This window comes from Vombatus ursinus, unplaced genomic scaffold, assembly GCF_900497805.2.
Source record: "Vombatus ursinus unplaced genomic scaffold, bare-nosed wombat genome assembly UNPS02014811.1, whole genome shotgun sequence".
Lineage (NCBI taxonomy): Eukaryota > Metazoa > Chordata > Mammalia > Diprotodontia > Vombatidae > Vombatus > Vombatus ursinus.
Window position 1 is genome coordinate 16,388,301 of NW_020954589.1, and position 14,118 is coordinate 16,402,418.

Here is a 14,118-nt window from a genome sequence, read left to right on the forward strand (position 1 = left end):
GCCCCCAGTTGAGATTTTCTTGGCAAAAATGCTGGAGTGGTTTGCCATTTCTTCTTTGCTCATTTTACAGATGAGGAAACTGAGGCAAATAAGGTTAAGTGACTTGCCCAGGGTCACACAGTTAGTATCTGAGGCCAGGTTTGAACTTTGTTCCTCCTGACTCCTGGTCCAGTGCTATCCACTGCATCACCTAGCTGCCTGAATATTAAAATTACTGACTCTACTGTATTGCCTCTAAACTGGGGTAACTCATTCCAATTTCACGCAAAATAGTTTGGATTTTGAGAACATGTTTCCAAAAGTGGGGGTGATAGGCGAGATTTTTCTTTCATGATGCATGTTCAGTTGCTCCAATCAATCTCATGTTTAGAACATTGATTATGTTCTGGAACACTTACTTTCACAGCTAGAATCTGAGGTGCTGTTTATAAAGAATCTTTCAGGAGAATTTGCAATAAATGTGAACCTGGCCCTCCCTAGCGTATATATTCCTTTTCCCCCCATAAAAAATGCAAGAGATTGTGTCCCTGCATCAATTACTGCAGCCTGAACTTTACTTCTTACCTACCTGTCACCATGACTACCAGGGAAAAATAAAAAAATGTGAACTAATTCTTTTTTTTGTAAGTATTCTTCATAGTTCTAAAACTATTCTGTTTTAGGAACATTAGCATTTATATATATATATATGTATGTGTGTGTATAAATTTGATTTGATCGTAAAATTATTACCTACAATTGTATTTAAATTTTAAAAGTTATTTATGCATTAATTATTAATCTACTCATTTAATTTATTCTTAAATGTACTTAAATGTATTCTTAAATGTTACATTTTTACATTTTATGAAGCTACCAAACACTTAAGGAATTGTTTTCTTAATTTCCTTCATGAAAAATAAGCAAATACTTAATAACAGAACACCATAAGCATTATAGTAAAAAAAAAAAGTATTTATATTTTCTAGAATTTCTGTCTTCCACAATGTTAATTAGATGCTAAAAATCCCTCATTTTTGAAAAAGAATCCGAGAAAAAATAAACACCCGGTTCATTAAATCCAATCTAATCCTGTCTAATCACACCAAACAGAAGAGGAACAGAAAGAGGTTACATGACTTGCCTAAGGTCACAAAGTTAGTGATAGAGATAGACTGAAATCCAGGTGTCCTGACTCTCCCTTTACTCTCCCTCTCTTTGTGCTATATTATTTTATCTTTCAAAAATTTTACTATTATATAGTTTTTGGAAATCATAGTAAAATTTATTTTTCCAAACTGTCCATTTTTTTCACCTGAGATTGCCTTTGGGTGGTTCAGATTGGGACTGCGATCTATCCAAGAAGCTTTCAGCAGCTTCATAGTGTCGGTATCCAGGTACTATAAACTCCAGAGATGTGGAGGACTGCTGAGTGGGCGTCAGGTTGGCACTGTGGTCCTAAGTTTTGGGTTTCTTGGAGATTTTGATCACCTTAGACGGTACATGATAGATGGACTCGTTTAATGTCAGAATTTCATAACAATAACGTAAAAATAGAGATGAAGAGGAAGTGAGCAAAAGATTAAAACAGAATTTTTTTTCTCATATGGACAGAGTTTAAAAATAATACAGAGAGGACTCTGAGGGGATGAGTTGATTTATGACATTTTTTTTTAATGACAGGAGAGAAATCCGTAGGGAAACTCACGTAAAAGCTCACCAGTTTTACTTTTATACTTTTCTTCTTATAGGACTGCATTTTCCTTTTCAAGGAATATCAGAAGTCTTTTCATAAAACAAGAAAGCAGATTTTGGAAGCCTTGGGGGAAAAAACATTTGAAGTTTCAGAAATGTACATATTTGGTAAATTTGAAGCCTTCTGTAAAAGACTAGAGAAGGTAAGAAGCTGGTAGTCACTGTGCTAATCTTTTTTGTGGGGAGGGTTGTTGCTTACTACTTATGCTATGAGGATCTACTTCTTGTTATGTCACCCCTTTGTCCTCTTTATATATTCTTTTTCTCATCCTATTCTTCCCTTTGTCTTTCTTGTTAGGCAATAGCTTTTTAGCTCTTGTTGGCAGTGTTCAGTTAGGTGAATTGCAGTGACTGCCCTTGAATGAGACCAGGCTGATTTGGATAATGATAAAGATTGTGGGATAATTGTGATGAGTTGGCCATTGTGAGTTAGAAAAATCAGGAAGTACTTAAATATTTGCTTGATGTACAATCGATATTTTTTTCTACATTGTCCACATAAAATCACTGTTAACTTTGTGTTTTGGGCGGGGGTGTTGCTCTTGACAGCTCTTTGAGTTTTTTATAACACTACTGTCTCCTAGGGTTAGGGTTAGGATTAGGGTTAGGGTTCTTAGGTATTCTTCTGCTTGTTTATCCACTTCTCAGCATCCTTTGCTCTGGATTATCTTTCATATTTAACCCTTAGTCCGTAAGTATGACTGTTCCTTACTCCTGGTGCCCAGCCTGCGTTTCATGACAGCCCAGGGAGAATCTCGTTCACTCTGAGTTCTGAGTGACTGGAGTTCAAAAGCAGAAGCCAGACTGATTGAAAAACATTTAGCAGTGCACCAAGGAAGACTGCTTTCTGATAGTAACTTTAGCTTCTTAGAGTATAGCCAGGGTGTTTATAGCTTTTTAGACCAGTTTAGAATATATAGTCAGTTAGCAGCAGTTTGCCAAAGAATGGAAATGAGGGAAGTTTGCAAGCCTTGGGGTCACAAAAGTTGCTAAAAATGAGGTTTGTTCCTGTGGGAAAATACATTTCTTGGTGATTAGTCTTACCAAAATATCCCATTTTGTCGGTAAATATCTAAACAAGTGGAGCCTTCTTCAAGATGAAATCAGTCAAGTTCATCCCGTTGTGACTTTTAAAGAGGGAAATAAAATACAGCCTGAGGATTAGCTCTGTTTCTTTGACTTCTGAAGTTACTTTATCTGAGGAGAACGTGTTTCCCCTCAAATTCACAATACTCAGGTTCATCCACCTCCTCTCCATCCCCAAAGTTCTATTCTGGGACCTCTTCTTTTTGAAAAAATTCTCTCTCTTGGTGATTTAATCACCTTTCATAGATTTAATTATTAACTTTATTCAGATAACTCATTGATCTGTATATCTATCTCCAGTCTCTCCTGTGAGCTCTAGTCCCATATCACCAATTGCCTACTGGACATTTCAAAGTAGCTATCCAGAGATATATCAAACTCATCATGTCCACAACAGAACTCATTATGTTTTCCCCCAAACCTACTCCTCTTTCAAACTTGTTTCTGTCAAAAACACTTCCATTCTTTGAGTCATGAAAGAAGGTTAACAACCTTGTTCTACATGAAGCCTTTCCTGATACCCCTTACTGCTGGTGTTCTCCCTCCCAAATGACCTTGTATTTCTTTGTATTTATTCTCTTTATATTCTGCATGTATTTGTATATGGATGTGTCTTCTAGAATGTAGGCTCCTTGAAAGTAAAGATTGTATCATTCTTTGTGTTTGTATTCTTGTTGTGTAACACGGTGCCTGGCACGTAGTAGGATCATAATAAATGCTTATTGATTGATTGAAGGAGCAGAGGATAGCAGAGAAGTCTGTAGCCCTTGAAGGTTAAGGTGAGAAGAGCTTAATGTTTCATGGCCTAAAGCTCTTGCTAATGGACTTATCATCAGCTTCATAAGAAACAGGCCAGAACAGTTGAGCTCTTACCCATTAGTTGTAGTAGCTGAAGGAGCACAGAAAAATTCAGGCAGATCTGTTGCCAGGTAAGTTTATAAGCTGCAGCATAATGTGTGGTTCAGAGATGATGTGCATGAACTCGTTCAAGAAATTAGATGTAGTTTCTTCAGCAAGTCCAAATTGTAGCCTCACAGAAGGATAAACATGATCAGTACAACATAAATTTTAAGTTTGGTCTAGTTTAAGGTCGTATTAGCGCTGCTCTTGTCTTTTAATTGCTTAGAGTAATATTGTTTTCTTGATTCAGTTTTCTTTTTCTTTTTTTTTTTTTAGGGTTTAATGTCATTTGTTTTCAAATCTTGAGTATCTAGAAAAGTGCCTTGCATATAATAAGTACTTAATAAATGCTTATTCAGTAGAGTAGAATAGGATAGGACAGACAGGATAAACTAGGATAAGATAACATAGAATTCATTTATAATCTTGATAGTGTAATTCAGGGATAGCTTTCATTTTAATACTGCTTTTATAGATATATGTGTGTGTATGTGTGTATGTGTGTATATATATATGGGTTTATATGTCAATATACAGATGTGTAGATCGATTGATTGACCCATCTATCCATCTGTCTGTCTATCTATCTATATTGCTGGCATTTTATAGGATTTTTCTTCTGTAATCTAGTATATACATTGCAATATACCAAGTTATAATTATGTAGATGATGGTAATTTTGATTAATATGATCATTGCCCAGCATTCATTATACAATACAATTGCATGAATCATTCCAAAGGAAAACTTAAGATGTCGTAACAACACTTAAATTGACTTTTCATCAATTCTTCTAATGGTCATAGGAAGTAGAGAATCTGTTAATATAGTATATTAGTCCAAACTCTAAGAATTATAGTGGATAGAGAACTGACCATGAAGCCAGGAAGACTTGTGTTCAAGGTCTGCCTCCGAAACACACTGGTTGTGTGACCTTGGGTAATTCCTTAGCCTTTCAGTGTTCTAGTCAATGACCTAAGAATAGAAGTTATAGAGAAGGTGCTGACCACCCTGGGTAGAGAAATTCAGTGGTCTGGAAATTCCATATAATAGTGAAATCCTCACAGGTCCAGTTTCTATTTCTATAATCACAATAGGAAGCTTGAAGAATGATGAAGTTCTTGAAATTAGTTTTCTAGGTGATTTAGAGCTGGATCTCAGAAGGGATCTCTAGTCCAACTCCTTCATTTAACCAGAGAGGTCATGTGATTTGCCCCAAAGTCATACAGGTAATAAGTGGCAAAACTGGGGTTCAAACTCAAGTGTTCTAACTCCAGCCAGGTAGCATAGTGGAGATAACTGGAAGTAGAGTCAGGAAGACCTGAGTTTAAATCCTGCCTCACATGTTTACTAGCTATGTGATGCTAGTCAAGTCATTTAACCCTTCTGGGCCTTAGTTTCTTCAGTTCCTCTTCTGTGAAAAGAGGACTGTTGTGTTCAGTGACCACTAAGACCCTTCCAGCTCTGAATCTTTGATCTTAAGATCAGATCCAGCATGTTTTCCATTTTATCATGTTGCCTCTCATAGTTTCTGGAAATTTAAGAAGGAGGGATGATGCTCTATATTTCTAAAATATATCTGTTGTTGACAGAGTGACTAGAAACAGGCTTCATAGTTATGGCATTTCTGTCTTTGAATATATAAGAAAGTCAGACATTTTGGATGCCATAAATACAGTGATTCACTTGCAGAAAAAATTTGGATTAATCTTGTCTGGTCTGTTCCTGCTACATTATTCTATGAAAGTTTATTATTTAATATCTTCAATGAATGACTCAATGTAAGAAATTTAGGTTAAAAGGATTATTAACACTAGTATTTCTTTTTTAATAATGAAACAACCAATTTTCTTTTAAAGATTACAGAAATGATTACAATTGTGCAAACTTATTCAGCTTTGAATAATTCTACCATAGAAGGAATAGATATCATGGCAATAAAATTCAAAAACATATACCAGGGTATTAAGAAAAAGCAATATGATACTCTAGACCCACGGAGGATAGAATTTGAAGCAGATTTCTTAGACTTTACAACAAAAATCAATGGCTTAGAGGTAAGTAATAATTCTATGTTGTTTTTAATATAGTAAAGATAAATGTAATAATAGACTCTCATATATTTGTTCTTTCATAAACCGTGAAGTTAGGGCAAACATATCACTTAAAATAGGTAAGAAATATCTGTCAATCTGACCAGTGCTTATTGGGTAATTAAAAATTTCAGCCACCTTTTTATACATTCACAAATGACAAAGAGCTGTATGTATTTCAGTACTGCTGGCAGCCTGAAGAAATATAGTACTAAGGTCATATTTTAAGTTTCTATTTTAAACATTCTTATTTACTTATTAAGGTGTCAACCTAATTTGTTTCATACCCTAGGCAGGTGGCCCCATGGTAATAATTGTATTGTAATTGTATTTGTAATTGTAAATTGTATCCTTCTGATTCATGTTTATATAGCTTTTAGAATATATCCTCCTGGATCATAGGGAAAATAAAACTCCTCAATGTCTATGTCCAAATTCTTAGTCTGAGAATGAGCCAACTGCCTTCTTGAAGCTGCTATGGTGTGCTTTTAGTAGACAACTGTGGATAAAGGGAGAATGTCAAGAGAACCCTAAAAATAATGTAGTGAGTCTGTAAGGCAGCTTGTATCTCACCTTTTGGGCTATGGATAGAATGCATTCCCCTCTCCAGAAAGACGTAAAGAGGCAAGAATATTCTTCAACTTTTGGTTTCTTAAAAAATGTTTTATTTATACTCTTGGAAAAAAATTGTTATCTATTCCAAATAATACCCCCCTTCTAAGAAGAACTATTTCTTTTTATAAATAAATACTGTGAAGCAGGATAAATCAACACATTGGCCATTACCTGAAAATGTATACCTCACTGTGCACCTGTAGCCTATCACCTCTCTATACCAAGAGGCAGGAGTTGTGCTTCTGCATCAGTTCTGTGAAATCACCCTTAGTCACTGTATTGATCAGAGTTTCATTGTTTTTCTTTACATTATTGAATGTAACCTGCAACTTCTCTTCTTATATCATTATTTAGGATGCTTTCCATTTGTGTGTGCAGATTCTCATAAAAATTTTATAAAATAGAAGAAGTAGGTATGTGAATTGGCTGTATTATAGTCTCTGAGTCATAAGTATGTTTTAAAGTATGATATTTTTCCAAGTCCACTCCACTTTAAGAAATTTTTTCAACTCTCAAAATTGTATCATCTTAACCACAGACCTCTTTGTGTCTGCTTGGTTGGTCTACTCCAGCTATTCTTTCCTGAATTTATTTTCTTCAGTGCCATTTCTGCTTTATCAAGCAATGGCATGGGGACAGTGGTGTGAGAATTCAGATGTGGTAATTTCACTGTCACTGATGGATAAAAGAATTTGTTATAGAAGTACTCACAAGTCTTTATCTGTTGTTCATCTGAAGCCCTTAGGAATCACTGAAGGCCTCAGTCTAAGTTCACCATTCTGTTTTTTAAGTCCAGGGCAGTGGTGCCACAGGTTCACATTGTGCCCTTTTTTAGTGCTGATTATTAATGAAAGTCAATACACCTCAGAACCCCAAGATTAGGGAAGATTGGGAAGAGAATGACCTCTCTGCCCTCCAATTCACTCTGTAAAGTCTCAGTCACTGAATTTTTCCCCTTATCCATAGGCTTTATAACAAACACTCTGAATGCAATAAAAGTGAGCTTATCTTTATCTAGTGACAGAACCCATCACATGGGTATAAACAAATAAGACTTGAAAGAAGAGGAAAATGCCAAAAAAATAAATGATGCAGGTTTACTAGGAAGAGATAACTGTTTGGGGAATTAAAAGTAGATAAATTACTAGGGCCCCAGTAGCTGTAGGGTAGGCATAGTCAGGCAGGATCTGTCCTCAGATATCATTCTATAAATTGGTTAGAGAGCAAGGGAAAGTTTCAGCTCCTTATGCTTGTGATCAGTCCTGGGTAGCATTGTCTTCCACTTATGATTGGCTATCTAGCCTTTTTTATTCTCCTCTTTCTCTTTTAGTTTAAAGCTCTTTTGATTAGGTAGATTCTCAAGAAACCAGGTAAATATATTTCATCAGTCCTTGGTAGTTGCCCAACATCCTTGACCAAGAACCTGTCATTCCTGTATTTCTGAGCTGTCACCTAGAAATTTAAAAGCTTTGCTTGGATAATGCCTTCTTAATTAGCTGTTTACTTTCCAAATCTTTATTTCTATTCCAAAGCATTATCTTTGGTCATCAATATTGATTAAAACACTCTGCTCACATGAATTACCAGAACTGGGTAGCAGTCATCAGATTGACCAGTCTTGGAAGAGTATAATGTCATGGTTGAATGTCCCAAGAAGACATCAGGCCTGTCCATTGTCATTGTCAGACTGACAAGCAGCTGCTTCTTAGTTGGGAGTCATCAACTACAACTGTGCTCATTTCTTTGTCTTTATTGAATGGTATTTCCCCTAATAACACCTACCATCTGCAGAATTTGCTACTGTGACTTAGCTGTCTTCTCATCAAGGAACTTACCTTTGCTCTGTCACCTCTGTTTTGGGGATGGCCCAGGTTGACCCTCCTTCATTCCTTTCCTGGCTGTGCTTCTGACTCTATGGATATGGCTACTATGCTGCTCTCCCCACTTTTGCCTCCTTTCTAGCTCCCTTTTATTTTTTTTTATTTTTAGGCAATTAGGCAAATTTTATTTTAGGCAATGTGTGACTTGCGCAGGGTCACACAGCTAGTCAGTGTTAAGTGTTTGGTCTGAGGCTGGATTTGAACTCAGGTCCTCCTGACTTGAGGGCCGGCACTCTATCCACTGCACCACTTCACTGCCCCTCTCTCTGCCTTTTTATGTATTATCTTTCTCCCATTAGATTGAGTAATTTATCCTTGAGGGGAGAGACTGCTTTTTTGCTTGTATTTTTATCCCCAGTGCTTCACACAGTGTCTGGCGCATACTTCATGTTTAATAAGTGTTTGTTGCCTAATTGTGGTTTCATATTATTATTTCTTGAAGAACAGATGTTTTCTCTTCAGAAGGTACTGTGCCCTTCTCTTTGGGAGGATTACCATGAAAACTTCTCATATCTATTACTTAGATTAAAATATTTAGCATTCATCTTTTTGTATCTCTTCTTGTGACATTCTTCCACCACCAACCTCCTAACATATATCAGGATTCACTTTCCTTCATCAAATCCTTTTATCTTCTAGTTTTTTAAAAGGAAAACTTCATTCTTCAATTACCTCTCAAATGGAGAGGTATTCCTTAAGCCTTGTTATTTTCTCTTTTTAAGGAGGGAGATCATCTTCTCCTTTTGACATGGCAGTTTTTTGTGCAAGATCAAAGGACAAATATAATTTATCCTTATATGTCACTGCAAAATTCTCTCTATTCTCAGTTATTTCTGGAAGCAAGGTTCTCAGTCTTTTGTGATTCTTGCTAGTGGCTCTTTTGGACAGCAGCCCTAGAGAACTATCATCAAGATAACTCTGTTGTATTAGTCCTCAAGTTTAATGAAATGCTCTCTGATTCTGCTCCATTACTAACAGGTTTGAAGTTTGCACACTGTAACAGAAGCTGGCAGCAGTGAGCAGAACATGGTCTCACTTTGTACATGAGGAATTCAGTGAAACATGGGAGGATTTGTATAAAGTGAAAAAGTAAAAAAAAAAAAATAGAACCAAGAAAAATTATATCTGGTGACTATAATTGCTTAAATAATAATATCAAAATACTTAAATTTCAGTTAATTATAATAAACAATCTTTTTCTTGGAGAATTGATCAGAAAATATACCTTAGCATAAGGGGAAGGGCTTATGGATATGGAATACAGTATATACTATCATAAGGGATTGCTTTGTCAGTTGTATTTTTTTTCCAGTTTTTCATTGTTGTTCAAAGAAGACTTCAGTTTTTTGGGGGGAAATTAAGGGGAAATGACTTAAACTATATACATATATATATATAAAACATATATGTCATATTTTATAGATATAATTTATAATATATTTAAAAACAAAAACAATGATAACAATTTTTAAAGTGAGTAAATAAATTAAAAAATAACACAGTCTCTCCTCACAACAACGGGCTCTCTGAAATTTGGAGACTATTAACTCCTGGCACTAGAATTTGCTAGTTATGATTATCTTGTGGTGTAGGACTAACACATCTTCTGAAAAATCTGTTTGCTAATGAATTCGTTTTTACTCTCAAGAAATACTAAGTATTGCAAAGGAAATGATTTTATTTACATTGACTTACCAAAATCTATTAGCTTTCATTCTATGAAGTTGAATGTAATAGAAATAACATATGTAGGGAAAGAATCCAAACTAAAAATAAAATAAAACAAAATTTTTAAAAAAGAAACAACATTTATTTATGAGAAGCAGTAGACACTAGAGTTAGGAAGACCCAGGTTTGCTGAACACTTCATTGTTCAGTTGTTTTCAGTCATGTCTGACTCTTTGTGACCCCATTTGGGGTTTTCTTGGCAAACATACTAGAGTGGTTTGCTGTTTCCTTTTCCAGCTCATTTTACAAGTGAGGAAACTGAGGCAAACAGTTACGTGACTTACCCAGGGTCACACAGTGTCTGTAAGTGTCTGAGGCCAGATTTGAACTTAGGAAAATGAGTCTTCCCGCCTCCAGGGCCAGCACTCTATCCACTGCACCACTGAACCTCTCTAAGAGTAAAACATTTCTCTTATTTAAGTCCTAGTTGAATTGAGAATTCCCAGACCAGTGAAATAAGAGATCTTTGGTGTATTAATATATGCTTATTGATAATTAGTTTTACTTGCATTTTCTATAATTTTACATTTAACTATGGTTATGTAGTGACATTGTGTCAAAATATTATTTCTAGCAGTTTAAAGTCCATGATGTGATGCTAAGCAAAATCTTACAGAGGGACACAAGACACAATGAAGTTAGAAAGGTTTCTAGTACTTTAACCTTTTATTTTCAGGATTCTCCTTGTCTCTTAAGAGTCCTTCCTATATGGCTTCTGGTATTGGTAGCTACATTTAAAGTAACTTGGAGTCTGTTAGAAGTACTATAATGTTATAAATAACAGTAATCATTGTTGATCACAAAATGAATATTTGCCATAATATATAATATTACATAGTTCAAGTATTAATATTTCATCGTAGGTACAAATACAAGACTTCATGAGCAGTATTTTTGGGAAAATCTTGTCTTCTCAACATGCTCTTCACCAACTTCAGCGGTATTTATTAATAATTTAAAGATAACATAATTTAAAATACTATGTAAATGAAACAGTCTTAATTTTGGAAGTCTAAGTTCAGTTATCATAATCATGACATTCTCTATAATAAGAATTTCAGAAAGTTATGGTTAGTAATTATCCAGAAAAAAACATAATATAACATGTTATCTTTTTCATCAACAGTTTTGGAAGGGGATTTCCTAATATAAAAAAGACAGTAAATACACTTTTGGTGTCTTATACTGAATATTATTTTTATACCATATAATCCAAATTACTCATATATTTAAAGCAGATTCCTTATATACTACTTTGGAGACAAATAATTTTTGATCAGCTTGATAGCTGATACAGTTTCTTTCTCTCTCCCCTTTCCTTCTTTCCTTCCTTTCTTCTTTCCTTCTTTTCTCTCACACAGAAATATTTACTTCCAAGATATAAGCACAAACATACAAACTTAATTACCCAACACATGTGACACACGATCTGTCCTACCTCCCTCTCGGCATCTGTCTCTGGGAAAGAAAACAGCTTAGGTGCATAGCTCAGCTTGATTCCTATAAAGCACAGTCCCAGTTTCTAGTCGAAAAACCCTTTCAGGCTTACATCCTAGATACCCTGGCTTTTTAAGGCTTCCCTGCTAGTCTCCCAATTGTACACCCTACCTGCAATCCTGACTCCAAGGTCACTATGGCTTGAACTGGGTCCATGAGGATCGCCTCCAGCATCTGAAAATGAGAACAAACAACACAAAACAGAAACAAATACCCCTAGGCCCATTTCTTGGAGCTGAAATAAAAGAGAAGGAACAGGGAAGGAAAGTTCTTCCCCTCTCAGAAGTTCATTTCATGGTGTCCTGGCTGGAGTGAACTGGGATCTTCACCCTCTGGATATGACAGTTAAGAGTGGCTGAAAAGAGCAGAAAAGCAGCAGAAAAAAAGGGCTACTATTTCTAATAGTAAAATCAGAGCAAGCAGATCCCATATATTTTCCATTTTATTGCTGAAAGTTCCTACAACTCTCTGCTCTTCCCCACAGAGCCAACCAGAACAGGCCGTTGGCAGCTCTGTAATAATCACATGAACAAGTCAAGGGTAGCAGGGTGGGAGGGACAAGTGAGGGAGGAATAAGAGCCAAAGGGAATAGTTTCATTGTTCTTGTTAAAATTCTCCCCAATGGTCACAACAACTGCTCTGAGCAACTACCTTAGAGATTAGATCTAGGTTTTTTTGTCCTTACTCTACCCTAGATGAGCTACTTGACCTTGAGCAAGTCACAATCCTGAAGTCATTTTCTTTTTCAGTAAATTGAGTATAACTTATAACTTACCTCAAGGGGCTGGTTTTCAGATAAAATAATATTTAGAGGTTCTTTTAAAAAGTAAAAATGTTATGAAAGCATGAAGATCCTAATCATTATTATAAATACCTAGCATTTTTGTAGAGCTTTAAGATTTGCAAAGGGCTTTTCATTTTGTCCTCTCAACAATCTGAGAAGGTAAGTGCTATTATTATTCCTCTTTTGTAAATGAGGAAATTGAGGCAGATAGAGGTTAAGTGACTTACCTAGGGTCACACAGCTGGTAAGTAACTGAGGCTGTACTTGAACCTAAGGCTTCCTGATGTCAGGTCCAACACTATCTACCATACCACCTCGATGCAAAACCTACTATTAGAGATTGATTTCTTTGACTGCTGTGGTTATTCGGTGGCAGCATTTTTGCCATAAATCCTATAACTCTAATGCTTCCTGAACATAATTTTTTAGATGTACGGTTGATACATGCATTCAAATTATGAGCATGTGTTAAATGCATTAATAAATTTAGGTCAGTTCAATTCTGACAACAAATTCTTAAATATATTTCATCAGTAGTTAAGTAGTAATCATATAATTCATGAAATAATTCCATTTCAATTGATTTTAGATTTCAAAAGTTGAACATCCCATGCCTTCAATTAGAAATTGCACATACGATTCAGCGCATTCTTCAGTTTTATGCTACTGAACTTGAATCTACAAAAAAGGTAAACATTTTGTTCAGATTTGAAACTTGAAATAATATGTTCATATAAAAATATTTCTTTTGAAAATCTTTGATACCATTTAGCTTTTAGACCCAAAATAATTCTTCAGGGCAATTAGTTGTATAACTCCTTACTACCCATGAGAATTGATTTGTTCCACGGGAGCCATTTTGGTATTTTTGCCCATAGAAATGTGTAATATTGAGAAAGATTATCGTAGATTCATTGTAACCAGGTGCTCTCTCTTTTATTTCTTCCTCAGAATTGAGTATGGTGTGGAAACATGTATGTATGTGTAGGTGGGAGGTAGACAAGAAAACGTATTATGGCATAGTTGTGATTGAGCAGCAGGTTATTGGCCATGATGTTCCACTCTCTGGTGGTAGCTACCATAAATGTATATTGGTTTAACAGTGGGAAAATGAACATATACCATTGTGTTTACCATCATATATTTGACAGCAGTTTTTAAATTATAGCTTTATCTTGCTTACAAAGAAGACCCTCCCCTTGCCAGAAACATGCCTCCTGTAGCAGGAAAGATACTGTGGGTGAGGCAGCTCTACCGACGGATCAGTGAGCCAATCAACTACTTTTATGTACGCTGATAATTATGTTATGCACATGACATTGTTTTGACTAATATGTTGTTCCATTTAGTGAAACTTCTTACATTAAAACAGTTCTAAATCTTGCTATAATCTTAAACTCTTCTATCACATTATATAGATACAGTAGCCATAATCTAATATTTGATGCATTACTATACATACACACACACATATTATTTTTTCCTAATTACATGTTAAATTTTTTTTAACATTTTTTAAAGTTTTGAATTCCAAATTCTGTCTCTCCCTCCTCCCTGAGATGGTAAGCAATCAGATATAGGTTACATGTGCAGTCATGTAAAACATTTATATATTAGTCATTTTGTACAGGAAGATTTGAATAAAAGAAAAAGAATGGAAGAAAGAAAGTGAAAAATAGCATGCTTCAGTCTGTATTCAAACAATGTCCATTCTTTCTCTGGAGGCAAATAGTATGCTTAATCATTAGTCCTTTGGGATTGTCTTAGATCATTGTATTGCTGAGAATAGCTAAGTCATTCA

The 14,118-nt window shown here is 35.3% G+C and overlaps 1 protein-coding gene across 1 annotated transcript in view; it reads left to right on the forward strand.

Annotated features, from left to right (window-relative positions):
* DNAH8 (dynein axonemal heavy chain 8) overlaps positions 1 to 14,118 on the forward strand; it is a 404,075-nt gene that overhangs the window by 57,177 nt on the left and 332,780 nt on the right. Inside the window, exons 11-15 of the mRNA XM_027876336.1 lie at positions 1,731 to 1,877; positions 5,580 to 5,777; positions 10,900 to 10,976; positions 12,907 to 13,006; positions 13,486 to 13,605. Of these exons, the coding sequence (XP_027732137.1) occupies positions 1,731 to 1,877; positions 5,580 to 5,777; positions 10,900 to 10,976; positions 12,907 to 13,006; positions 13,486 to 13,605 (642 nt within the window). The remainder of the gene's footprint in view (positions 1 to 1,730; positions 1,878 to 5,579; positions 5,778 to 10,899; positions 10,977 to 12,906; positions 13,007 to 13,485; positions 13,606 to 14,118) is intronic.